Genomic DNA, 26,803 nt, shown 5'->3' with positions numbered 1-26,803 from the left:
AATCCCCATTAATAACATCCATAATTGAAGAAATTCATTCCAGCACTCATGAAGGTTATTTGAAAACGTTACAGCGGGTCCGATCGATTTTCTATTGGAAGGGGATGAAGAAACATGTAAAAAAGTTTATTCAGCAGGTTGAAAATCTCTCTCCAGCTGGCCTACATCAATCGTTACCAATTCCCACTCAAGTTTGGTCAGATATTTCCATGGACTTCATTGATGGTCTTCCTATTTCACAAGGTAAGACTACTATTTTTGTGGTTGTGGATAGACTATTAAAGTATGCACATTTTGTACCTATCTATCACCCTTACACTGCAGTTGGTGTGGCATAAGTATTTTTTGAACAAATTTTTAGATTGCATGGCATGCCACAATCTATTGTTTGTGATAGAGATGTAGCTTTTACCGGTGCCTTCTGGAATGAATTATTTTGATTGCAGGGAACTCATTTTAATTTTAGCTCTTCTTATCATCCACAAACTGATGGACAAATTGAGGTTGTCAATCGAACCTTGAAGATGTATCTGCGTTGTTTTACAGGTACAAGACCCAAAGAATGGGTATGATGGATCCCATGGGCTGAGTTTTGCTATAACTCAAGTGTTCATTCGTCAACAAAAATGACCCCGTTCGAAGTAGTCTATGGAAGGAAGCCACCTACCCTGCTGTCATATGTTCTTGGTACAGCAAAGATTGAAGCTGTGGACAAGGAATTGCAAACTCGGGATGAAGTTTTGCAGGAGCTCCGTCAAAATATCAAGGCTGCCCAAGCACGGATGAAGCAGAATGTAGACAAACATCATAGGGAAATGGAGTTCAAGGTTGGTGATTGGGTGTATTTAAGGCTCCAACCTTACAAGCAAAACTCAGTAGCTTTTCGTAAGAATCTCACGCTGTCACCCTGCTATTATGGTCCTTTCAACATCATTGAATGGGTAGGAGCTGTATCTTATAAACTTAAGGTACCTGAAGGTTCAAAAATTCATCCGGTGTTTCATGTTTCAAACCTCAAGGAGAAGTTAGGTGAACAAGATAAAATGAATCCTGAGTTGCCTAACTTGGATGTCACTGACAGTATCAATCCCACTCCACAAGCAATTTTGGATAGGCAAAGGAAAGAAGAGGTTCTGGTACATTGACAAGGGTTATCACCAGTAGATGCCACATAGGAAGAAGTTAAAGGTTTACGCAGCCGATTTTCCAATCTGTCCCTTAAGGACAAGGGAATTCTTTAAGGGGAAGGGACTGTTACGAGCCAGCTTGTTGAAGTGGATTTGGACAACAGCTCAGATCAAATTATGCAGCACAATTGTTACTATCTCTTGGCTACTCTGGATGAGTGTTATTTGCTGCACAAGATTGGTTCTATCTTGTTGAAGTTATCTGATTATTTAGGATTTGTTTAGGAGTTAATAATGGTTATCTTATTTATGTTTATAGGGTTGCTTTTCAAATAATGACTCTGCTTGGGTGTGTCCAACAGAGATAGGAGTTGGAAATAGGATAGGACTTGATGTTATTTTATATTTATCATTAGGAATGCATTGTATGCTCAGTTGGAGGCTCTTTATAGCCTACGTTAATTAATAAGAGATCATTCTGAATATTCCACTAAAACAATCAAGCTTTTGCTTATTAAGGAGGTCTCAGTTATCCCTCGAAGCATAACCAAAAATTTATCCTTCTTCTTTTCTGTTAATTTCCAGAATTTCCTCAATTTAACCATAGTCCCACACGGGAAAAGAGGTGCAACATGCGGCCGAGGCAAGGGTCGTATCATAGGGTTAACCCTAATCTTTATAGCTTGTAAATATATATACACAATAATTTATTAGAGTAAAGATGAATCCTGTAAACATAGGTTATTAGATCAAACTGCATGTTAGTGAGACCAGGGCATATAAAATTTTCTTGTTAACTAGAGCCATCTCTTTGATTCATGTACCCCAAGCAAACATGTTGACCAAGGGGGGATAACAAGTCGGCCAATAAAAGAAAAAAAAAATCACTCCCCTACTTCCCCACATACAATAAATTTTGAATTGTCTATGGGCTTGAGGTGAGACCAGGGCATATAAAATTTTCTTGTTAACTAGAGCCATCTCTTTGATTCATGTACCCCAAGCAAACATGTTGACCAAGGGGGGATAACAAGTCAGCCAATAAAAGAAAAAAAAAAAAAAAAATCACTCCCTTACTTCCCCACATACAATAAATTTTGAATTGTCTATGGGCTTGAACCATGAGTTAGAAATGATTAAATGTTAATTTAGTGAGCCTGGTGCCTTCGTTTGTGCATTACCCATGTTGTCCATTATTGAATATGTTCGTTTGGCCACCTAGAACTTTGAGGTTTTTTTTTTTTTTGATTGAGAGGATAAAAAAAGAAAATTGGGAGTATAAAAAGGTTAGGAAATGGAAATGATTTAAGACTTCCATTACGTGTTTGGTTGGGAGAATAGAATGGTGAAAGGTTGGAAGTAGCAAACAAGAAGAAATAGATAAGAACTGAAAAAAGAAAAAGAAAAAGAGGGCCCTCTTCTTCCTCTTCATTTTCTCTCTGCTTTGGGGAGCTTGGATTTAGGAGGACCTGGGTTAAAAACATGGGACTACCTATTTTCGTCTCCATTGTCTATTGTGTACCAGTATAATGGAAAATGACTCCTTTTTTTTTTTTTTTTTTTTTTTCATTTTCCAACTATGTTTTTTATAAGATTGAATGCAAATGACTTTATCTTGTTTCAATATTCATTTGCTTTTCCCACGTTAAAACTTTATTGGCTTACTGAGCTATGTCTTAGTACTGAGTTTCGTTGTGGTTAATTTCAGGCTTTCAGCTGGATTGGGAGCTTCTGAGGGCATGTTTGGTAACAGATTTTGAGTATTGTTGTTCAATATGATGTGAAAATTGTGATTTAAAACGTGGTATGAAAACATATATTTAAAGTATTCATAATACAAAAAATGTGTTTGACAACATATTTTAAAATGTAAAAAAATATGTTGTTCTCTTAGTATGTGTATGTATTTTTTTTTTATTTTTTTTAAAGTGGTAACTTTTTGACATTACAATTATTTTATTAATATTTATTAGAGGAGAGAGAAGATTCTTGGTTAGCGTGAGAGAGGGAGAGAAAGTTGTAGTTGATGTTAGGTCTACTTAAGTGAGTCCCACATTTTTCCAAATTTTTACAAAAATATCATTTAACAATGTTACTATTGAGGGAGAGTACTATAGGCGTGTAGAAGGAGTGATATCCCAATATTGAGAGGTAACTTCAGTGAGTAGACTTTAGGAAAGTAGATTGAAATTTTTTGCAATTATATAAGACACTGACACACCACCTAGAACTAGAATTAGCGTTTCTTTGCCATTTCATGCAGTTACCAGCGTTGGTCATGACATCACTTTGGAGCTTCTGAAATTTCAAGTGAAACGCCAAGATGCAACATTGTCCAGAGGATACAATATTTTTGACTTTTCGTTGTAAGATTTGTCACAAAGGCATACAATAAACTGATAAAGTAATCATTGTCTAGTACATTTACTCAGGAAACATAAAGGGTGTCTGGTAACATTATTTGTTTTTTTTTGAAAATATGAATTTGTAAAAAAGTATGCGAAAATATTTGTAATGTTATTTAAATACTGAAAACTGTGATTTTTTAATTTAATAGAAAGAGCAATCCAACAATTATCATTAGTGATTTTCATGTTTGTCAAACAAATAGCTAACTGCATGCGCTTGTCTTGCCATTGTCAAGCATTTGCAAACAGAAATGTGTCAGTCTCGGTATTTCAATCCGGCCGCCGGCTTAACCAATTTTGGGGTTAAGGGAAAAACTTTAAATGGGGTCTATTCTCGTCTTATATTTGAAATATTAATTTTAAAAATATTTTTCTTGCTTTTTTTCTTGTATTTTTTTAATACTAGTAACAAATTTATTTTTGAGATTCAATTTCTTTTTTTAAATTTTCTCTCTTTTTTGTAGTTTTTTAATATCTACATGAATATTTTATAGTGGATTTTAATTAGCTCAATTGGTAAGGTCTTTTGTCGTTGAATAAGATATCTAAGTTTCAATTATCACCTATATTTAGAGTTGATTAAAATATTTATTATTAAAAAAAAAGTAGAATAACATATAAAAACATATATAAAAAATACAAAAATAAACTACTTAAAATAAAAGAATCGGATCTATATTAGCATTAAAAAATCTTGGGTGAATGAAAAAAGAGGGAAACAAGAAGAAGGGAAAAGTGATATAGCAAATAAATAAATAAAAAGTCAAACTAATTAAAAAAAAATATAGCAAAGTAACAAAAGTGGGTTAATGTGATATCACGTCAACCCACGATTTATCTAAAGAGCTAGAGTGTTCACACCCGAACTTGCAAATACCATATGTTGGCATATTTAGAATCAAAGCCTCAAAAACTTCCCATTACCCAGACTTGTAAACCCAAAAAAATTTACAAGTCCGCTACAATATTGTCTCAAATATACAAGCGTACTATAGCACAATCTCAAATCCCAAATATTATTTTTATTCCAAATCTTTGCTCTTTCTCTCTCTTCAGTGTCTCCTCTCAGTCTTCTACTCTCCCTCTCCCCACAACAATCCAATCCAAACTCCTCTCTCTCATCACATCTCTCTTTAGCTCACGATTGTCGGTATTTTCTAGCATGGGCTCCGACGTGGGTCATGGGTATGGTGGCCTGAGCTGGGTCGTGGGTTTGGTGGCATGGAGGTGGGTCGCGGCGAGCTGGGTCACGGACTCACCACGTGGATTCTGACGAGGTGGGTCATGGACTCATGGCAGAGATGAGTGAGTTTTGATTTTGGGTGGGTTCCAATGGGGTTTGGGGTGGATTCCAACTCTGATGGGGTTTGGATTTTTATTTTTTGCTATGGATTTTTTTTTTTTGGACTTTGGATTCCGATAGGGTTTGGGTTTAGCACGGATTGGTTGGTTTGGTTTGGTTTGGCATGGTGGTGGTGTGGTGGTGGCGTGGTGGTTGATATAAAATGATTCTTGGTGGTGGGTGGTGTGAATGTTGCTCAACGGAGGTGGGTGGTGATTGGGAAGCTAGACGGTAGTGGGTGGTTAAGAGAGAGTAAGAGAAACACAGAATAGAGAGAGAAGTGAGAAATATTTTTATATTATTTTAATGTGTGGTATGGTAAAATAAAAGTTGAGATGTTAGGTATGTTGTAAAAATTGTATGGTATAAATGATAAAGTAGCTTTTGAGATAGTAAAATAGAATTTTTTGTAAATACCGGGTGTGAATGCTCTAATAGATGCAGTGCTATTCCACGGTAGTGTGTAACCACATGGATATACATGGGTATAATTAAAAACAATCACAATTACATGGTTTAAATTATACATTTATTTTTTGGAAAGAAATTAAAATAATACATGATGTTAGTTTACACATTTTTAAAAGCATAGATTTCTAAAATATGTAATGGTTTCTATATATATATATATATATATATATATATATATATATACACACACACACACACACACACACACGATTTAGAATTTAATTGGATTTAAACTTTTTGCTTTTTACACACAATAATTTACTTGTCACAAAATTTTTTTTTAAAAAAAATTAGATAGATATGTGGCACATAATTTGGCTCTAATTGAAATCTAATTTAGAATCTAATTGGATTTGAACTCTTTCATTTTTACACTCAATATATAATTCACTTAGCACAAATATTAAAAAATAGATGAAACACATGACAAAAAATTATACTCTAATTGAAATTATTTTTTTATTTGATAAACACACACACACACACACACACACACACATATATAGGAAGGGGAATGAGATAAGGGAATACACTTACACACCAACACCAAAACTACATGTGGCTGTTAGTGTCATGGAGCAAGTGATAAACCCCTTCTCTAATTGAAATTAAATTTGGATTCTAATATATATATATATATATATATATTTATATATATTCACGTTTAACCTCATCCTGGAACATTTTAGCAATCTTAGATGTTGTACCATATTTATAATTGTTAATCATTCTACAACATAGTCTACTCTTTATATCAATAGTAGTTTAAGTCTTAATATATGTGATCAATCTTAGCTAGTTGTAAAACGCTATATAGACCAACTTAAATATATGTACAAGTGTGTATTTCTGCCTTGGAATATTGAATAAGAAGATAAAGTGTCAGTTTGGAATTGCCATACCGTAACAGTCTAACAGAGCTCATTTCATAGGTCCTCCTGTTGCAAAATATGGATTTTCATCTTAGAATGCCTGTATGATGCATTGGAGCCAATTTCGGCCAAATTTTCTAAAATTTTATTATGTAAATGCATATGTTGGACGATGTTTTGAAAACATATATGGATGGAATTGGAAATAATAAATATGAGTTAAATTTTCTTTTTAATAGTTTTATAAGTGATTTTGGTTCCATGTCTGTTCTGAAGCCAATTTTGTGTTTCTTTTATCAAATTTTTATCGTTTAAAGAGATTGGCATGCCAAGCTCTTGGTAATTCTTGTTCATACGTTTTGTTGTTGCAAGCTGTTGACTTAGCAAATTGGTTTCTAATTTAATTTTGAACTTCATGATTTTCTGAACACGTTTATTATGTGTTAGGTTCTAAGACATTATGAACTAATGTATTAGAACTTCAATTTGTAAAATGTTGGCCAACCATGATCAAAACATAGAGTTTAGATTTAGACTTGCTCAAAGTGTGTTTAATTGTAAAATTGGAATCAAGTGATTGCAGGATTTATTGAACAAAATCTGCAAGGCTCGATCGATCGAAAATTAGACTCGATTAATCGAAACTTGTACAGATTTATTTTTCCGCAGAAATTTCAATTCAACCCAAGTTCGTTTGACATGTAGGGTTTTGTGTTTTACTCCAAGTATAAAAGGAAAAAACAATAACCACATTTTAGAAGTCATTTTGAGTGTTATGTTTTGAATCTTCTGTGAGATATAGAGGTGTTTACCTTTATACACACACATAGAGTTGTCAAGATCAAGATTCGCATCAAGAACTTGATGATCTCTTTAGTTGCTGCATAAAGAACTTCAAAGAAGATCTGAAACCTTTGAGTGGAGTCTCAAAGTCACAAGTAAGAAAACTTGTGGTTGCAATAGATTAAAGAAAGAAGTAATTTATAGACTCGGAGTTGTCACGTGGTCATGGTAGTAAGTTTTCTACTTGAGGTAGCAATAGGATGTTAGTGGTCTAAGTTCTATTATATAAATTTCAATTCTTTCATAGTGGATCTGTTTTACCTTAAGGATAGCTAGGTTAAATTTTCCCCAGGTTTTCCTGGGTTATCATATCGTCGTGTTTTTATTTTTTCGCATTATTTACATGATATGATTCTATTGTGTTAACTTAGAACTGAATAATTTATCTAAGTAATCACTTTGCTAAATAACTAGGTTAAACAACTTATGTTAAGGGTTCTAAAAACGTACAAGTGGTATCAGAGCGGGTTAATTCTTGTACTCTAGATCTTTTGATCTAAGAGTTGATCATTGACTCCTGTTGTCATGGAACATGGTCACTCTCTTGTGATCCCACCCCACTTTGATGGGAACAACTATGCCTACTAAAAAGTAAGGATGAAAACATTTATGAAATCTATTGATGAGAGAGTTTGAAATTCCATTGAACACGGATGGGAGAGACAGACTAATCTTGTAAGCGAGTGGTCAACTTTTCAAAAAGCGGTAGTCGCTTTTAATAACAAAGCCATGAATGTTATTTTTAATGCTGTTTCTATGGAGGAATTCAAGAGAATCTTAACTGTTGAGGTTGCTCATACTGCTTGGAATATTATTCAAACTGTGCATGAAGGTACAAAGACAGTTAAGATTAATAAGTTGCAGTAGATAACTGCTAGATTTGAAAGTATTAGAATGTCTAATGTTGAGTGTTTTGATGAATCATATTCTAAAACTTAATGATATTGTTAATTTTGCTTATAATTTGGATAAAATTTATGATCAACCTAAGATTATTAGAAAGATTCTTAGATCTTTAACAAAGGACTTTAGACCCAAAGTGACTGTCATTACTGAAAGCCAAGATGTAGACTCTATCCCTGTTGATGAGCTTGTAGGATCTCTCCAGTCCTATGAGCTATACCTACCTAAGACAAAAAAATCCAAATAAATGGCTCTTAAGTCAGTTGATGATGTTGATGGGAATGGATTTGATGATGAACTTTCTTCTACAGAAATTGCCTATCTTGCCAAGAACTTTAGAAACTTTCTTAGGAACAACAACAGAATGACAAAAGGTAAAAACAATGTTGAACTTAGGAATTTTAAGAGGAACGAACCAACTAAAGTGAACAATACCGATAAATCTAAAGAGAAAGTTGGTCAAACCTCTAGTAATTCTCTAGGTCAACAATGTTTTGGTTGTCAAGGGTATGTTCATGTGAAATTTGAATGTCCTACATTCTTGAGGTCAAATGGTAAAACTATGGTTGTAACCCTTAGTGATGATGAAGTTTTTGATCATGAGTTTGGTAGTGATAAGGATGGAAATTTCAATGCTTTCACAGCTATTGCTGTAATTGATGGAAGTGTTGTGGTTGAAGAGAACTCTTCTGATGAGGAACTCTCTGAGTGTGTTGATTTGCAAGAAGCTTTTAATAAGTTATGCAAGGTTGCAACAAAGGATGCAATGAGTGTTGACTTAGGTTTAAACAAGATTGCCTCTCTAGAACTTGATAAGAAAAACTTGTTGCTAAAGTTGCTTGATGCTAATAATTTGATTGATAAGGTGAAGACTGAAAACATGATGTTGCTTGATAAGATTAAGAATTTAGAACTAAAATTATCTATTATTAGAGAACAAACAAATAGGTCTGCTAGTTCTAAACTTGATCATATGTTGAGTGTTTAGAAGTCTTCTTTAGAAAAAAAAACTGGTTTAGGTTTTGTAGATAGCATCTTGGTGTCTAAAACTCATTCCACAAACTTTGTTTCTTCTTTTGAGCCCCCCAAGTGTGAGAGTGTCAAACCAGTAGAAGTTACACCAGCTCCTAAGAGGATTAAGGTTGATCTTAAAGAGTCTAAGCCTAAGAATCCTAACCCCCATAAGGATAAGAAGCATGATAGACCTCTGTGGGTTTGTCATTTTTTGTGGAAAGGTTGGGCATACTCGCCCAAATTGTTACAAGCTGCAAAGCGAGCAAATAATTCAAGAATACCTGTGCCTCAAGCACAAGATCCTATGGTACTTATTGGTGAATCGGTAAAGGGTTTAAACCTTTATACCAATTCTGGAGTTGCATATCATTCTAATATGAATAATAACTCCAATGCCAGAGTTGCATCTAAAAGGTTTTGGACGCAAAAGGCTCAATTTAATTGAGTCTTTCGAACATGGTCCTTATGCTTCATCTCAATACTCTTTGTGACCATTCTTCTTTTGATGTTCTATTTTCTTTTTGCTTTTAGGATTTGCATTGCATTACATTCATGCATTTCGTGATAGGTTGTTTTTTTTAAAAAAAAAGAAGGAAAGAGGTGTCACGACCCAAACCTGTACTTCAGAATTTAGAGCATGACCGGCATGTTAATATCAAGTTTACCTCAATACTAACACGAACCAACCTAAACAGAAGGTGCTTAACAAGAATTGTTTCCTGTACACCTGCTTATTTTCTTTCATAAAAGCCATAAAATACAAAAATGTGAAAATCTTGAAAATTCATATCATTTGAACTTTGCAAGATTGCCACTTGGCTGAAATTTCAGGTATTCGTGCAAATATTACATAGCTAAACGTTTAGCGAAAACTCTTATTTACAAACCTAACCCCAAAGACATACCACTGGGGTTCAAACCAAACTAAAGTTCAAAATTACATCTGCGCTCAAAGAATCAAGTACATCTTGATTCCTCTTATACAACAAAAGAGCTAAACTACTATACAACAAAAAAAAACTATACAATCTAAACAAAAGAGAATCACAGAATCTTGCCACCTCTAATACTCTCGCTGCTTCTAGGAAGAACCTGTGCACTGAAATATAATAGGGTGAGCTGCGAAACCCAGTAAGGTTTTTAAGCTCCATGGGCCTTTGATAAGAATGCATGTAAATCAAATACTTTATGGATATGCCAGCTTTGATAAAATAGCCTTCATACTATTCATATTGTTCTTAAATTAACTTATGAACTTTCAAATGAAAATACTTCATTTTCCTTTCATATAATAATAAAAGAACATGATAAGGAACTTAAACATAATTCAACATACTTTTCTTATAACTTTCAAATAGCTTAATAGCTCTTTTATAATACACATTAGTTAGTCCAATTGTAAGTCTGTCACAACTTTGGGAGGCTTCCAGCACTTAGTGCCAGGCATCCAGCATTCCCCACAATGCTAGGTAATTCCGGAATCATATCATAATACATACTTTCAACCATAGGGGTAGGTTGACATCCTCCACAAGTTGGTGGTTACCAACAAGGGCGGGTACAGCAGAGCCAGTCCCACTTTTAAATGGCCAAACAGAATCTCCATGGAAATACCAGTACTATAACCCCTACTGGCTGAGTTCAGATCATGACAATGGAATAACTAAAAACTATACTTTTCAGATACTATACTTTTACATAACTATTTAATAACAGTAGCATATCCAATTCTTTCTTTAAACATTATGTTCGTGATATGAGTAATAGCATCAATATGCTAAAATTATCATATATATATATATATATTGGATTTAATAAGTCACGAACATCAATCTTTACTCGAATCATGCTTATATGTAATACCCCTAGTTAAAAGGTTTTAATGCATTATAGTTTTCTAAATAGTCGTTATACTTATCAAACGCACATGTCACAAATCTCTTACCTGAAAACAGATGACGCGAGAGATTTGTACCAGAGGAGCTCAAGTGTCCGTGTTCTCGTCCTTGGCACCTAAATGAAAGACCAAAACTTATTACTAACAACTCTTCCTAAAAAAATAAACCTCTACCTCGAACACAACCTAACTCTCAACTTAGAAAAAAAAACTTAATTCCCAACACAAAGAGTTCCCCTAAAACAAGGTATAATCACCAAACTCATAACATACCAAAACACAGAGAAAACAAGCCATAAAAATTCATATATGATCTAAACATACCAAAAGATAAGCACATTAAATTATAGCTCAAAACCTTTACCCTAACTTCAAAATTAAATCTTCAAAATCATAGTTATCCTTCACTGTTTACTGATCATTCCAGTAGCAAATTCCCCATTTGTAAAATACGAATGGGCTGTCAAAACACATCTAATTATCATGAAAGTTTACAAAACTACTCCCCTGTATGTCTAATATATACCTCATTAATTTCAAAGTCAAATCATAAAACCATAATTTATTAAAAATCGTACAAGGCAACGTGCTCAAATCTGTCCTGACAGAAATTTATACAACTTAGAAATTGAACCATTATTTTTGTATTTGTCCAAATGCAGTGAGACCACTTTCAAAACAACCATATGTGTCTTAGGATTCATAAAAACTACTCCTAGCATCCTAATTCACAGCAAATGATTTAATACAGAATTTTATTGTAGTGAACATCAAATCTGTCACAGTGACAGCTTCAGTGCATATTGATACAAAAATTCATCACTAAATTCAAATGATCTTCAATTCATTTGGGTATTTTTATACCAATACAATAAACATTAAAATGACTTATTAAGCATCCAATAGACCATAACACCATCAAACTTTCAACTTACAAAAACAGAATCACAAGTTTAGCCCCTAAAATCAGATTTGAGAACAAATAAGGGAAAACAATTAAACTATCAGGATACTCTAAAATCAAATAAGTTTTTAATTACTTACCCACAAATTGAAGCTGAAGCTTTAATTTTAGGCTCTTAAATCCTTCTTTAGAGTGAGATTTATTGTTTTGGTGAGAGAGGGAGAGAGAGAGGTCTTGCCATGTGAAAGCAAAGAGAGAAAGAAAAGAAAAAGCAAGAGAAATGAAGCAAGAAGCTTCTGGTACAGCAAAAGAAAAGATGAGGAATTGACTTTGAGGGCTTGTACGTGTATAGCATAGGAGAAAAATCAAAGACCACTTTCCCACTCTTTTCCACTTTTGGCATTTATACTTTTCACCCCATATAAACTTATATTTCAAGAAAGGCCCAATAACAATATAACTTTGCATATAAGTATGTATGTGTGTGTGTGTATATATATATATATATATATATCCTTATCTTTATAAAATTTCTTTTCTACAACATTAAAAGAGCATATGTCTTCTATAATATTACAGTAGCAAAGTTTTAATGCACTTAAAATAATTAAGATAATAACAAACATGTAAACTCATGAATTTAGTTATGCAATTAGGATGGGGTGTTACAAGAGGGATGTGTTTTGTATTATAGATCTTGGATTTGTAATCAAGGTTGGCCTATTATCTTTACATAACATGCTTGTGTTCCTTGTTTAGCTTGGATGAGCTTATTTTTTCTGCATTTTGCTAGTTTTAGCTATGTAGTGCATGTTGTGTGGGAGTTGTTTATAGTTTTTAATCACATGATTTTGATTTTAAAGTCACATGCTTTTGATTGTCAGGACTAGAATCTAAAAAGAAAAGCATAAATAACTATCTCACCACTGTTTACTAACCAATCATGAACACCTTAATACATATTATATGATTTTGTGCTTGAGAAAGTGTAGCACATGCACAAAAAGAACATAAGGTGTAGCCTTGGATTAATAATTAAATTGGTGTTTACATTATTAAGCTATAATAAAGATGACATAAAGAAATAAAATTGGTGTGCACATTATTTGGCTTAAATAACAATTTCACAATGAAATAAAAATGGTGTGTACATTATGAGGCAACAAATAAACATGATTGCAAGCTTGTTTTCTAAGAGATGTAAGAATTATATGATGTAACTCTTTAGGTGATAATCACTTTCACATTTATGTGATGAATATTGTAGAAATTGTGATTGATTACTATTTACATATCACCTTACATGTATCTTATACTGTTACTAGTTGCACACACTACACAAGTTATTATTTGCTAAACTTAGTACATGAAAATGTGTGTGAAGTTGATTTGGCCATCCAAAATTGTATGTTCCTTCATTTTGATACAAAATATGTTTATTGTTTGAATTTTGGGGACCAAAAAAAAGTGTGAAAATCTTTTTTTTGGAAGATTTGGGTTGAATTTAATTGTTTTTTGAAAAAAAATTTAAACTTATACTCATGCATTTCATTCATGAAATATGTTGGTTTGAGTGGTTTCTACATAAAACTTTCTCTGTTTTTCAAAAATTTCAAAATTCCAGATTTTCGATCAATCGAATGTGTTTCTCGACCTATCAAAATTGCGTTAAAAATTTTGGTTTAAATTTGCTTGACTCGATTGACGTTCGATTGGTTCTCGATTAATCGAATCTATTTTTCGATTGATCAAAGTCCAATTTCAATCGATCAAAATATGAAAGTTGAGTTAAAAAAAAAAAAAAAAAAGGTTCTCCTCACGTGTTCTTCACTATTTCAAAGCTTTTCAAAACCTTTTCTCACTTTCTCTCTTCGACCAATCCAATCTAAGGATTTTTTGTCGTTTTCTTCCACAAATTTCTCCAAGGTTTTTGTCCTCAAGCATTGGTAAGTCTTTTATACCCTTTCTTTTTCAAATTAATTACATGTTTCATGCATTTTTCTTGAAAGGTTCGAACATAAGAATTTAGGGATTTTTGTTCATTTTAATTGTTTTTAATCATTTTTGTTCAATGGGTTTTTGTTCTTAGCTACTATTAACATAATTCCCATGCATTAATTTGATTAATTTGTTGGTTTAAGAACAATTGAAAATTCTAGGATTGGAATTTTGTGAAATTGGGGATTTTGGTCAATTGAGATTAATTTGATGAAATTGACTTGTGATATTGATAAATTAAGGCATTATATGATGTTTACTTACTAGTATAATGGTTAATTGATCAATTTGGTTTATTTTTTGAAATTGGGATTTTCAAAATTTGGGGTTTTGGACTAAAACTCTATGTTCAAGTCAATTGTTGGTTTATAAAGTGAAATTGAACAAATTTCAATGCATTAGAGCATGTATCATATGTGCATTCATTTCATGCATCATATAAATTGTTATTTATTGATATTTTTTGTGCTCTAACCCTCTCTTATGCAATCTACCCCTGGTATTTTCTTTGTTCTTTTTTTCTTTTTCTTTAAACCCTTAGCATCATGGTTAGAAAGACTAGAGCCAAGAAAACCACCACCTCTTCTACTCTTGAGTTCCAGAGTGATATGTTTAGAACCATGAAAACCAAGAAACCTATGAGAAGCTTAATATTTTTAGATCGGTTTAGGCTGAGCGTAAGGTCATTTTAGATGAGCTTGATCCTGAGATACGAAGGAATTTTGAGCGTAGGGGTTGGTTACCACTCTTAGAGGTAGAGCATCCTTCTCCGGCTGCATTGATTAGTGAGTTCCATTTGAACCTCTCTGTCCACTCCAATGATTCCAACATTCAATTTGTGAAGAGTTGGATAAAGGGTAAAGAGTATGTCATTACTCCTACTGTAGTGGCCTTTGCTTTTGGTATACCTTTGGTATGGCAACTCGTGTACCCTTACACTGAGACCCCTCACCTTGATGACATTATATCACTCATCACTGGTACTTCCATTAGTTGGGGTACTAATCCTCGTGTCACTTCTTTTGAGCTTACTGAGCTCAATTATTGTTTTTCGGGATTTATTGTCATTGCATTTGGCCTATATCTCATCTTCATACTATTCCTATTGAGAGATGTGCATTCTTGTACGCTCTCATCACTGATGCTTCTATGAGTTTTCCCACTCTTTTCATTTACTCACTTGTTAAGGTTCATAAGAGTAGTGCCAAATCCCATGGTTTATTCTTTTCGGTCTTTATTCATAAGATTCTTTTAGACTTAGGTTTAGAAGACTTTCCCTCATCCGAGCTCATACATATCATGGCTCCTATAGGTGCCATATTTCTTAGGCAAAGAGCGGCTCAATTGAAAGCTAGCTCTAAGCACCTTAGAGTTGAGTCTTCTACAGGTGATGCATCTAGGCCTCCTTCATCTAGTGACCCTTCTACTGAGACATATGTAGATCCAACAATTGTTGTGGATCCTCCACCATCTACATCGAGTGGCTCTTTCTTGCGAAGCACCTTGGATACTGTTATGACTGTTCAGATGGCGCATGGACAACTTCTGTTGGATGTGCTCACTGAGTTTCAGGCTTTACGAGCAGATTTGACGGATGCTAGAGGTTCTACTCCACAGGCTCCACCTTTTGATGAGTCTTGATTGCCCTTTGGCAATTCGTCACAAAAAGGGGGAGTACATACATACATACACATGGAGATAGGGGGAGACATTTATCTGTTTTGATGTACTTTGTTTATTTTGGCTTTAATGTATTTCTTTTTATATGGGTTGTATATGTTAGGGGGAGACATTATGTATATGTTTTTTTTTATGTTTCTTATGTTTCTTGTTTCACATATGGTACATTGCTTATTGATTTATATTATAAGGTTATTCATGGTATATGTATTTTATTTTATGTTTTAAGAAATCAAGAATTTTAATTTTTTTTACTTTTATTTTCCACACATGCATTTATGTGTTTGTTGAGTATTTCAAGAATTTACAGGTTAATTCAGTCGTGCATGTTGTCTACTTTAGCAACTGATAGATAGTGGTTTAGGTTGAATTGTAATTAGGGCTTTTTAATTGAATGGGCTATTTTACTTTGAGCATTTAAATTTTTGTGATGAGTTTTGTCACGGATTGCTAAAGGGGGAGTTTGTTAGGTTCTAAGACTTCAGGAACTAATGTATTAGAACTTCAATTTGTAATATGTTGGCAAACTATGATCAAAACATAGAGTCTAGGTTTAGATTTGCTCAAAGTGTCTATAATTGTAAAATTGAAATCAACTGATTGCAGGATTTATTGGACAAAATCTACAAGACTCGATCAATTGAAAATTAGACTTGATCGATCGAAACTTATGCAGATTTATTTTTTAGCAGAAATTCCAATTCAACCCAAGCCCGTTTGAAGTGTAGGGTAGGGTTTTGTGTTTTACTCCAAGTATAAAAGGAAAAACCCTAAGTACGTTTTAGAAGTCCTTTTGAGTGTTGTGTGTTGAATTTTCTGTGAGATCTAGAGGTGTTTACCTTCATACACACACATAGAGTTGTCAAGATTGAGATTCGCATCAAGAACTTGATGATCTCTTCAGTTGCTGCATAAAAAACTTTAAAGAAGATCTGAAACCTTTGAGTGGAGTTTCAAAGTTATAAGTAGGAGAACTTGTGGTTGCAGTAAATCAAAGAAGGAAGTAGTCCATGTACTCGGAGCTGTCACATGGTCATGGTAGTAAGTTTTCTACTCAAGGTAGCAATAAGATGTTATTGGTCTAAGTTCTATTGTACAAACTTCAATTCTTTTATAGTGGATCTGTTTTACCTTGAGGATAGCTAGGTTAAATCCTCCCCAGGTTTTTTACCAGTTAGGTTTTCCTGGGTTATTATATCGTCGTGTTCTTATTTTTCCGCATTATTTACATGATATGATTCTATTGTGTTAACTTAGAATTGAATAATTTATCTAAGTAATCAATTGGTTAAATAACTAGGTTAAACAACTTGTGTTAAGGGGTCTAAAAACGTACATTATGCAACTGGTAATTTTTCTATCTGCATATACAACACTGAATAAACAATTTTTATACAACAAATACTATCTCAAGTATTTTATCATGAATGCAAATTAGAAAGAATGAAAATAAATATATGCAAATATAGGAACAATCTCACAGTGCTATAGAATCACGTAAAAAAGTCATCCTTTAAGGTAAATTCATGCCATCCAGAATATATATTGGTATAAAATACTCTATTTCAATAGACATATAAAAAACGGTATTCAAAACATCCAATCATTTGTTGGAAAGATAGTACAACTAATTAATATGGATGCTTCAATCTAGATCGGGTGTACCTAGTGCAAGTACCCTCTTCTCACTCGCAAAAACTTTTTATCACTTTCACTTTTATTATTTAATGGTTGAGATTGAAAGTTACTTTTTTCAATTTTCAATTTCAACTATTGAGAGCTATTGTATTATTTGCAATGCACTTGACATTGTGCATTTCCCATTAAAAAAAGAAAAGAAAAAAGAAAGACATTGTGCATCAATTTAAAATAATAAAAATTTAGAAACACATATTTAGTAGAATATTTTGGTAAATGTGTATTGGTTAGCATTAGTAACACTGTTTGAGAAAAATAATTGTGTACTCTCGGAGTACCATAAATTTATGGTAGAACCCATCATTCATGTGAGAGAAGAAAATATGCATTTATAGTACTCTGGGAGTACCTAATCATTTTCCCACCATTTGGGGGTTTACTAGAGTTATTCAATATTCACTAATTAATACGCGTTTCTAGATTTTTATTCTTATTCTTTTTGAATTTATGCACTGGAATGCACAATGTTAGGGATGAAACTATAAGAATATAAGGAACTTTCTTAATCAACAGTTACGACTTACGAGTTATGGAATATAGAGAGTATCATATTCGTAATACATGGGAAGGCTATTCCTTTGTTTTATCTGTTGTTTTTTTTTTTTTTTTGAGAAATAATTACAACATGCTGCTAACCCTACAACTCGAACCCTTTCTTCCCTAAACCCCGAAACACTTTGTACATGGAGATGTGTCAATTCAGCTACAAGGCCTTTGACATCTGTTGCTTTTCTTAATAAATAATAAAAGTTTCTTCTAAGAAAATGGGCACATGAGCTACCATGACGGTAACTTCTCACACATACGATGTCTTTCTGAGTTTTAGAGGTGAAAATACCCGTAATAATTTTAGTGGATATTTATATGACAATTTAAAGAAAAGGGGTATTCAACACTTAAATGGATGAGCTGAATTTTAAGAAAGGGGAAGAAATTTCTCCAAAAATTGCTAAAGCCATTGAAGGCTCAAAATTTTCACTCATTGTGCTCTAAAAAAATTATGCATCTTCTACATGGTTCCTAAATAATTCTTGAGATGAAGTGTTGTGGGGTGGGGAAGCTCTGGAGGCAAGCAATCTAATTAAAGGATAATACACTAAACATCTTCCTCAGTGTGATAGAATTAAAGTTTGGACTTAACACTGATACTATGTTATAATTTGTCATTTGTGTTGGGATTAAGAGTGAAAGAGAGAAGAGAGAATGAGAAGTGGAAGCATAGATTTGCGTCTAGATTGGATAGCTCTTAGCAGCTATATAATCACTATCTTGGATTGTGTATTATAATGAACGCATTTGGTGGTATATTATATATATAATAATAACTATACTATTATTTAAGAGGCTTCTCCTGTTTGGATTCTTCATTTTTTTTAGTTCAAAAATGCTTCTACACTCCTATGTTTAAGTAAAGATAAAACTAAAGGATAATCCTGTAAAACTACAACTTTAACTCCCACTAAAACTTGGCCTACAAAATAGGATCATTCTCCTATTAATTTTCAAATTATTATATTTACTTATAAATTAGATTCTCAACATAAAAATTATATATATAAAATAAAAACACAGAGTTTTTTTTTTTTTTGCTTAAAAAAAGTCTCATTGCACCTGCGAAGCGCGTGCAATGATGCTAGTTACTATTTAAGGTACTTCTCCTGTTTGGATTCCTCATTTTTGTTCAAAAATATCCATACACCCCTATGTTTAAGTAGAGACAAAACTAAAGGATAATTCGGTAAAAATATAACTTTACCTCTCACTAAAATATTGCCTAAAACATTTCTTAAAAAATACAACTTTAGTGGTCCTATTTTGTAGCCAAAAAAAAAAAAAAAACTTGTGTTTTTATTATATATATATATATATATATATATATATATATTTATATAGTTAGTTTTTATTTTGAGAAATTAATTTATAAGTGGATAAAACAATTTAAAAATAAATAGAAGAGTGACTCTATTTTTTAGGCCATGTATTAGTAAAAGTTAAAGTTGTATTTTTACCAGATTGTCATTTAGTTTTGTTTCTACTTAAATATAGGATTGTAGGGGTCTTTTTGAACCAAAAAAAAAAGTATTTCAAACAGCTAAAGCCTATTAAATAATAGCATAGATAAATTAGATTCTCAAAATAAAAATTATATATATATATATATATAAAAAATAAAAACTCAGTTCTTTTTTTAAATTAAAAAAAAAAAGCTTTATCGCACATGCTACTGTTGGTTTTCAAATTACTTTATCCACTTATAAATTATATTTTCAAAATAAAAAATTATATATATAAAATAAAAACACAATTTTTTTTAAATTAAAAAAAAAGCATCATCAAACACATGAATTACGTGTAATTAAGCTAGTAAAGATAAATAAGGAAGGAGTAATAGTGTTCACACTTCATATCTTTATAATAAAAGCGGCAATGCTGCTACAGTGCTTTCACACTGTGCATCTAGTGTAAAACATTGTGCATCACTGTAGCGGTAATAATGTTTTGGTTTAGTGAGTTTTTTTTTTTTTTTTTTTTTTCTTCAAGTAATCGGTTTGTGTAATGCGCGCATAGTGCCTCGGCACTGTGCATCCAGTGCAAAACACTGTGTAGTACTGTAGCTGCAATAGTGTTTTGGTTTTTTTTTTTTTTTAAGTAATCATTTGTGTGTTTTTTTAAAAAAATATTGATGTAAGCTAACATTTATATTGTTATACTGAAATAAAAAATTTCACAATATTTTCACAATTACTGACGTGTCAATTTCTTACAAGTTGAAATAAAATAATAAAATAAAATATGAGATTGGTTTTTTTTTTTTAGTAATCGGTTTGTGTTTTTTTTTTCTTTTAAATATTGATGTAAGCTAACATTTATATTGTTATACTAACACAAAAATTTCACAAAATTTTCATAATTATTGACGTGTCAATTTCTTATAAGTCGAAATAATATAATAAAATATGATACTATAGCCAACCAAAATCTGAAAATAAACATTTTAAAAAAAATGTTACAACACTTATTGTTATCACAATACACTGTAGCACTGTAGCTACAACAATGTTTTGGTTTAGTTAGTCTTTTTTTTTTTTTAGTAATCGGTTTTTTTTTTCTTTTAAATATTGATGTAAGTTGATATTTATATAGTTATACTGACACAACAAATTTCACAATATTTTCACATTTATTGACGTGTCAATTTCTTAAAAGTCAAAATAAAATAATAAAATATGAGACTGTAGCCAACCACAATTGAAAATAAATGTTTTTAAAAAATGTTACAACACTTATTGTTATCACAATATTTTTACAATTGTTGAGATCTCAGTTTTTTATAGATTAAATAAAAAAAATGCTAAGTCCACAACATTTTAACATTAATTTCTATAGTGCCTAAAGTTTTTTTTTTTTTTTCCAGTAATCGGTTTGTGTTTTTTTTTTCTTTTAAATATTTATATAAACTGGCATATATATTTTCATATTGACACAACAAATTTCACAATATTTTCACAATTATTGAGGTACTAATTTCTTACAAGTCGAAATAAAAATAAAATAAAATATGAGACTGTGACCACAATTGAAAATAAATATTTTGAGAAAATGTTACAACACTTATTGTTATTACAATATTTTCACAATTGTTGAGATCTCAGTTTCTTATATATCAAATAAAAAAAATGCTAAATCCACAACATTTTAATATTAATTTTACAACAAATCATAGGTAAGATATTATTAATGGATAGCACTGTAGCTACAATGCCTAAAGTTTTTTTTTTCATTGTGTTTTTTTTTCTTTGAAATATTTATGTACGCTGGCATATATTGTTATACTGACATAACAAATTTCACAATTATTAACGTGTCAATTTCTTATAAGTCAAAATAAAATAATAAAATATGAGACTGTGACTAACCATAACTAAAAATAAATGTTTTGAGAAAATTTTATAACACTTATTATTATCACAATATTTTTCACAATTGTTGAGATTCCAGTTTCTTATAGATCAAATAAAAAAAATGCTAAGTTCACAATATTTTAATATTAATTTCTATCGTGCCTAAAGTTTTTTTTTCCCCACTAATCAATTTGTGTTTTTTTTTCTTTTAAATATTTATGTAAGCTGGCATATATATTGTTATACCGACACAATAAATTTCACAATATTTTTACAAATATTGAAGTATCAATTTCTTACAAGTCGAAATAAAATGATAAAATATGAGACTGTAACCAACCACAACTAAAAATAAATGTTTTGAGAATAATAATAACAATGTTATCAGTTTAAAACCAATAATAACTTGTCATTTAGAATTTTTTCTAAAAATGTTATGAATATAGAATTTCTCTCAAATAAAAAAAAAATCTATTTAGATCCTAAAAATGAAGATATTGTAAAAATATTGTGATATTTTATTGTATCCTTAGACTTTTTTTTTTAATATAGTCAAATTAGGTGAGCAAAAATTCACAATTTCACACACAAAATCTGTATTAATTTTCTCCCCACTAGGTAATACGTGTCTTGCACGTACAGTTAACACTAATATATAATATAAAAGTGAGTTTGAAATAATACTACACAAATCTTATTTTGTAATTGCTTGGAATGGAAAAAGAAGTTCAAAAAGTGAGTTTGGAAAACGTGTTTTGTGCATTTAATTTTATTTTGAAATTGCTTGGAACGGAAAAAGAAGTTTAGTAAGTGAGTTTGGAAAGCGTGTTTTGTACGTTTAATCTTATTTTGTAATTGATTGGAATGGAAAAAGAAGTTCAGTAAGTCAGTTTGGGAAGCACATTTTGTGCGTTTCTCAGTGGTTACATTTTTTTTAGTAGGTCCATGGCACTGTTTATGAGACCTGCAACTTAGAAAAAGTACAGATTTAAAACTGACTTTTACGATACTATTTATATATTTAAAAATTATTTTGTTATAGTGTTTTTTGTCTTCTGTTTTTTAACAATAAATAGACAAAAAAAAAAAGGGTTCAGTAGGCGTTCTAGCAGGGACGGAGCTAGACTTTACACTTAGGGGGGGGGGGGGCAAAAAATACGTTAAAAAAAATTTCTTGACTTCTAACTAAATGAGACTATCTTATAAAAATTAATGTTTCCATTAGTTCATTTCGTTATTTATTTAATTAATTTTCAAATAAGAGTGAGCAAGAGTAGTCTAAGTACAAATCTTTTTTCTTTCTCAAATAAACATTCTAAACAGAGTAGAATGCGTGACTTTCCAGATATTACAGTGTCTAGTAAATTTCTTTGAGTTGCCTCCTCATTCCTCAAGAAAAATGCAGAACGGGATGCCAAAGATGTTTTTATTTATTTATTTTAATTTTTATATCTCACAGTTCAAGGATTTATTACTTGTTTTTAGGGATATTGTTTGTTTGTCAATGGAGAGGCCATCACTTTTTTTTTTTTTTTTTTTGGCTGGGTTCTAAGGGTCAATTTGTAAATAGTTGGGAAGAGGGGGGCCAAAAGTAATTATCTTGAACCTAAATGTTAAAAAAAATTAAGAATGTATATATTATAAACTTTTTTAAAAAATCTAGGGGGGGCCACTGCCCCCCTAGTCAATGAACAGCTCCGTCCTTGCGTTCTACCTCCAACACATTATTGCTCCGTCGGTGTTTGCGGAAAACAACCCACTGCTGCCTGTAATAGTCTGGATTGCTTTTGCATTAAAGAAAAATTAGCCCAATAATTGTTCTTAAAAAAAAAAAAAAATCTATCGTGGAGTAGTGACAAGTTGAGTCAGTCAATGGACGGCTCAAGACGCGGTACAACAAGTCAAACAGGGTTGGTGTAATAAATATCATATAGCAACTTTCCTCCCGGCTTCTGAGCATATTACCAAAGTTCCTATCTATATATGGCTCACTTCACAGTTCATACTTAAGAGGGCTTGGTTTTTGGCAAACGTATTACAAGCTACCCACTTACCTTTTGCTCAAAAAAAGACAAAAAAAGAAGAATAAGAAGAAGAAGAAGAAGTTACAAGCTACCATGGCGATGTCTTCTCATACATATGATGTCTTTTTGAGCTTTAGAGGGGAAGATACCCGTAATACTTTTACAAGTCATTTATATAACAGTTTGAAGAAAATGAAGATTCGCATCTTCATGGATGAGAGGGAGCTTAAGAAGGGGGAGGAAATTCCTCCAACACTTGCTAAAGCCATTGAAGAGTCAAGACTCTCAATTGTCATCATCTCAAAAAATTATGCATTTTCTGCATGGTGCTTGAATGAACTTAACAAAATTGTTCAGTGTAAGAATACAAAGAATCATATTATTAAGCCCATATTTTTTGAGGTGACTCCGTCTGAAGTACGAGACCAAAAGGCGACCATTGGAAAAGCATTGGCTAAACACAAACAAAATTTCAGCATGGAAAAGGTGCAAGAATGGAGGAAAGCTCTCCACGAAGTTGCCAATTTGGCAGGATGGACTACAACGGATAGGTAACTACTCTTCTGCCAATGTGAACGCAAAACATGTTTAATAATTATTCTATCTCATCAGTAATCATTGCATAACAATTTTATGGCTAAAGCAAACATTAAAAAGGATTGAGATATGATGTAATTAACAATTGCATCGCGCAATTCACCCTCACCCTCACCCTCACCCTCACCCTGTCACAATTTTATTTTTATTTTTATTTTATTTTATTTATTTATATACTTTAACTCATTTTTTATATTCAATGATTGCGATATTTATATACATATTCAATGATTGTAATATTCTAGAAGGCTCTAGTTTTAGTGTTTAAATTTTAGATAATTAGTGTACTTCAAAAGAACTGGGCTCTCAAGTTGGTTATTCTACTACTTTCTCTTACTAGCATTTATATAACAAAATGGAAATGTAAACTTGACTGTTATATTTGTTTTATTTATGTATATATTTTATTCTGTGTATGACACTATTCTCAGTTATTGACTATTAAATAATGTTTCATTTAAATTTAAATACATGATGTATGTGGACACTAAGACAGCGTTATCCAAACGCCTGTGTCTTGCGGTCAGCTTTTTCAGCTCTTTTTTTTTTTTTTTTTTTTTTACTGAGAAGTTATTTCAGCTGTCAGTTTTTATTGTTTACGCACTATTCATGAGACCCATTATCATTTTATTTAGAAAAATATTAAAAATAGGTCTTACGACACTAATTATAAATTTAAAAATTATTTTTCTATAGTATTTTTAGTTTTCAGCAGGATTCAAATGGACCCTAAGGTGGTGTTTGGATCCAGCGTCCCTGCATCTACGTTTCCAGTTCACATTTCAGTTCTTTTTTCTGCGCAGCTTTTAAGGGACAAAGGCTACTGTTCATGTAGTGTGCATGAACAGTAGCCGTAAAAGTAGACTTTTCAGCCCTTTTTCTGTGTATAAGTGGGTCTCGTGCACTATTCACGAGACCCACAAACTTCACTTTTTAGTATTTTTTTATTAAAAATGGGTCTCACAGTACTATTTATACATTTAAAAATTATTTTGCTACAGTGTTTTCAATTTTCAATTTTCAGTTTTCAACAATAAGTTCTATCCAAACGGACCCTAAATAGTTGGTGGGTTGGACAATGCCTTGCAAGTTTTTAACACTACTAATTGCAGATTTTTACAAACATAATGATAGTTATTACTATAATAAAATATAGTTACTATACTTCAGCTTTAATTCACAAAGCTAAAATGATGAGTTATCAGTTAAGTTCACTTACCACAATGCACCATTGGCGTGATAGTTACTTTACAAGTACATAATTCTTGTGAGGTGGAAGGTAAGGGCTAGAATTAAAGAGAGAGAGTTTGACGCACATATATATTTAGATTAGGCTAGAATAGAATTCTATACTATATAAACAAAAATAGATAAATAAAAAGTCAAGTTCACTTTCGTATGGAATATCTGTGGCTAAGTCTAACGTAATACAAGTTTTCCATGTCTTTATATTGGCAGGAATCAATCTGATCTGATCGAAGAAATTGTTAAACATATTAACATTCAAGTAAAGCGTGTACCGGTCATATCAATTCCTGAACACCTGGTTGGAATTGATGCTCACCTCAGCAAGATTGAATCGCGTTTGGATATCAAAAATCCAAATGAGGTTCGCATGTTAGGGATCTATGGACCTCAAGGAGTTGGGAAGTCAACGCTCGCCAAAGTTTTTTATTATAAGCATTTTTCTAATTTTGAATGTAGCAGCTTTGTAGAGTGCATCAGCGAAAGGATCAAAGGAAAATATGAAATAGTTGAAGTACAAAAAGCTCTTCTTTCTGAAATCTTGGGAGATTCGAGTTTGAATGCATGGTACAACCGGGAGGAAGGAGCTAAAATGATAGAGGATGTGCTTTCATCTAAAAGGGTTCTTTTAGTTCTTGATGATGTGGAAGATAAACAGCAGTTAGAAAAACTAGCAGGGGGATTTCATTGGTTTGGTCCTGGAAGCATAATCATTATAACAACACAGAAAGCGAAATTGCTAGAAAATTATAAAGAACATTTTACCTATGAGATGAAGGGGATGAATCCAGCTGAAGCTATTCAGCTCTTTAGCTGGCATGCTTTTAATAGAAATGAGCCTGATCAATGTTGGAGGGAACTTACAAACGCAATTGTACCTTACACTAGAGGAATTCCATCAGCTCTGGTAAAATTGGGAGCTGATTTGTTTTCTGAAAGAATGAGTTATCGACAAAGTGAAGTAGATGGGGAAAATAAACAGGAAGGACTAGAATGCACCCTAGCACGGAACATGCTAAAAGAAATGTTCAAGCAGGGACGGGAGTTTAATGTTGAAACAAGTAGACTGGGCACATCATTGGAACAAATTATGAGAGAATATATGGAACCTCAGGACATGATTGTACAAGAAGAGTGCTTTGAGGTAGAGAGGGAAGATGATGACTTTAAGCACAAGCAATTAGAGACCGAAGAGGTGTACGAGGAGGAAAGTGAAGACCTGATGACCTTTGCTGGAACTATGGCCTTGTTGTTTCAAGCCTCCGCTTTTATATTTAGTGTTTCATTGATTTTTTATTTTAGGCAAAATTAGTGTATTTAATTTTTCTACAATGTATTTTTGAATTGCATTGAAGTTGTGAACTTAATCTTTTTTTTATCTATTTGACTATTTCTCTCCCTTTTTCTTTTTGTCTCCATATATGATATATTAGGTACTTCTGCTGAATAAAGGTGATGAAATGAATAGAATTAGATAGTAGAAATGTAGAATGGTGGGAAAAAAAATGCGTGTAGCACTTTTATATGCAAAGGGACTTATGGAGCTTAACCCAATTTAGTTGGCATCATAAGAGTTAATTGAGCTTAACCCATTTTTACACATCTTATTTTAAAATAAATTTGTTTATTTAATTTATTTTATAGTAAAGTCGTCACATGCGCACCAAACAACTATTTTCTATTAGTGAAACTAAGATTGGGTCAATTATTTTTAAATCTCGGGAATCCATAATACACAATCACTAGCACATAGGTCAGTTTGAAATTGACCAAATATCGGTGGTTTGTCTTTTCTTTTCTTTTTTTTTTTTTCACATTTTGGCCCGGAAAGAAATTGTTCTCAAACTAAGCTTCTTTCATTTTGGATATTGGTATTAC

At 32.0% G+C, this 26,803-nt stretch overlaps 1 protein-coding gene and 1 long non-coding RNA gene across 2 annotated transcripts; one reads left to right on the top strand and one right to left on the bottom strand.

Moving 5' to 3' along the window:
* Positions 1-9,606: 9,606 nt before the first annotated feature.
* Positions 9,607-12,109, bottom strand: LOC142627538 (uncharacterized). The gene is made up of 3 exons (XR_012842868.1): positions 11,922-12,109; positions 10,926-10,993; positions 9,607-10,079 (listed from the first exon to the last, which is right to left on the bottom strand). It is a non-coding gene; the product is annotated as an uncharacterized LOC142627538 (long non-coding RNA).
* Positions 12,110-23,084: 10,975 nt separating this feature from the next.
* On the top strand, positions 23,085-26,324 carry LOC142629491 (disease resistance protein RPV1-like). Its single transcript, XM_075803489.1, has 2 exons — positions 23,085-23,634; positions 25,139-26,324. The coding sequence occupies exons 1-2, from the start codon at positions 23,177-23,179 to the stop codon at positions 26,235-26,237; spliced, it is 1,557 nt and encodes a 518-aa protein (XP_075659604.1). The 5' UTR covers positions 23,085-23,176; the 3' UTR covers positions 26,238-26,324.
* The last annotated feature ends 479 nt before the right edge of the window (positions 26,325-26,803 follow it).

This window comes from Castanea sativa, chromosome 3 (genome assembly GCF_040712315.1).
Source record: "Castanea sativa cultivar Marrone di Chiusa Pesio chromosome 3, ASM4071231v1".
NCBI lineage: Eukaryota > Viridiplantae > Streptophyta > Magnoliopsida > Fagales > Fagaceae > Castanea > Castanea sativa.
The sequence above is the reverse complement of the archived record's forward strand: the minus strand, read 5'-3'. Positions and strand labels throughout refer to the sequence as shown.

Bases quoted from the DNA above. Each gene is read 5' to 3' on its own strand.
- LOC142629491 (XM_075803489.1), top strand. From the start codon at position 23,177: ATGGCGATGTCTTCTCATACATATGATGTCTTTTTGAGCTTTAGAGGG. The intron at 23,635-25,138 runs GTAACTACTCTT...TTATATTGGCAG, and splicing joins GGATGGACTACAACGGATAG to GAATCAATCTGATCTGATCG.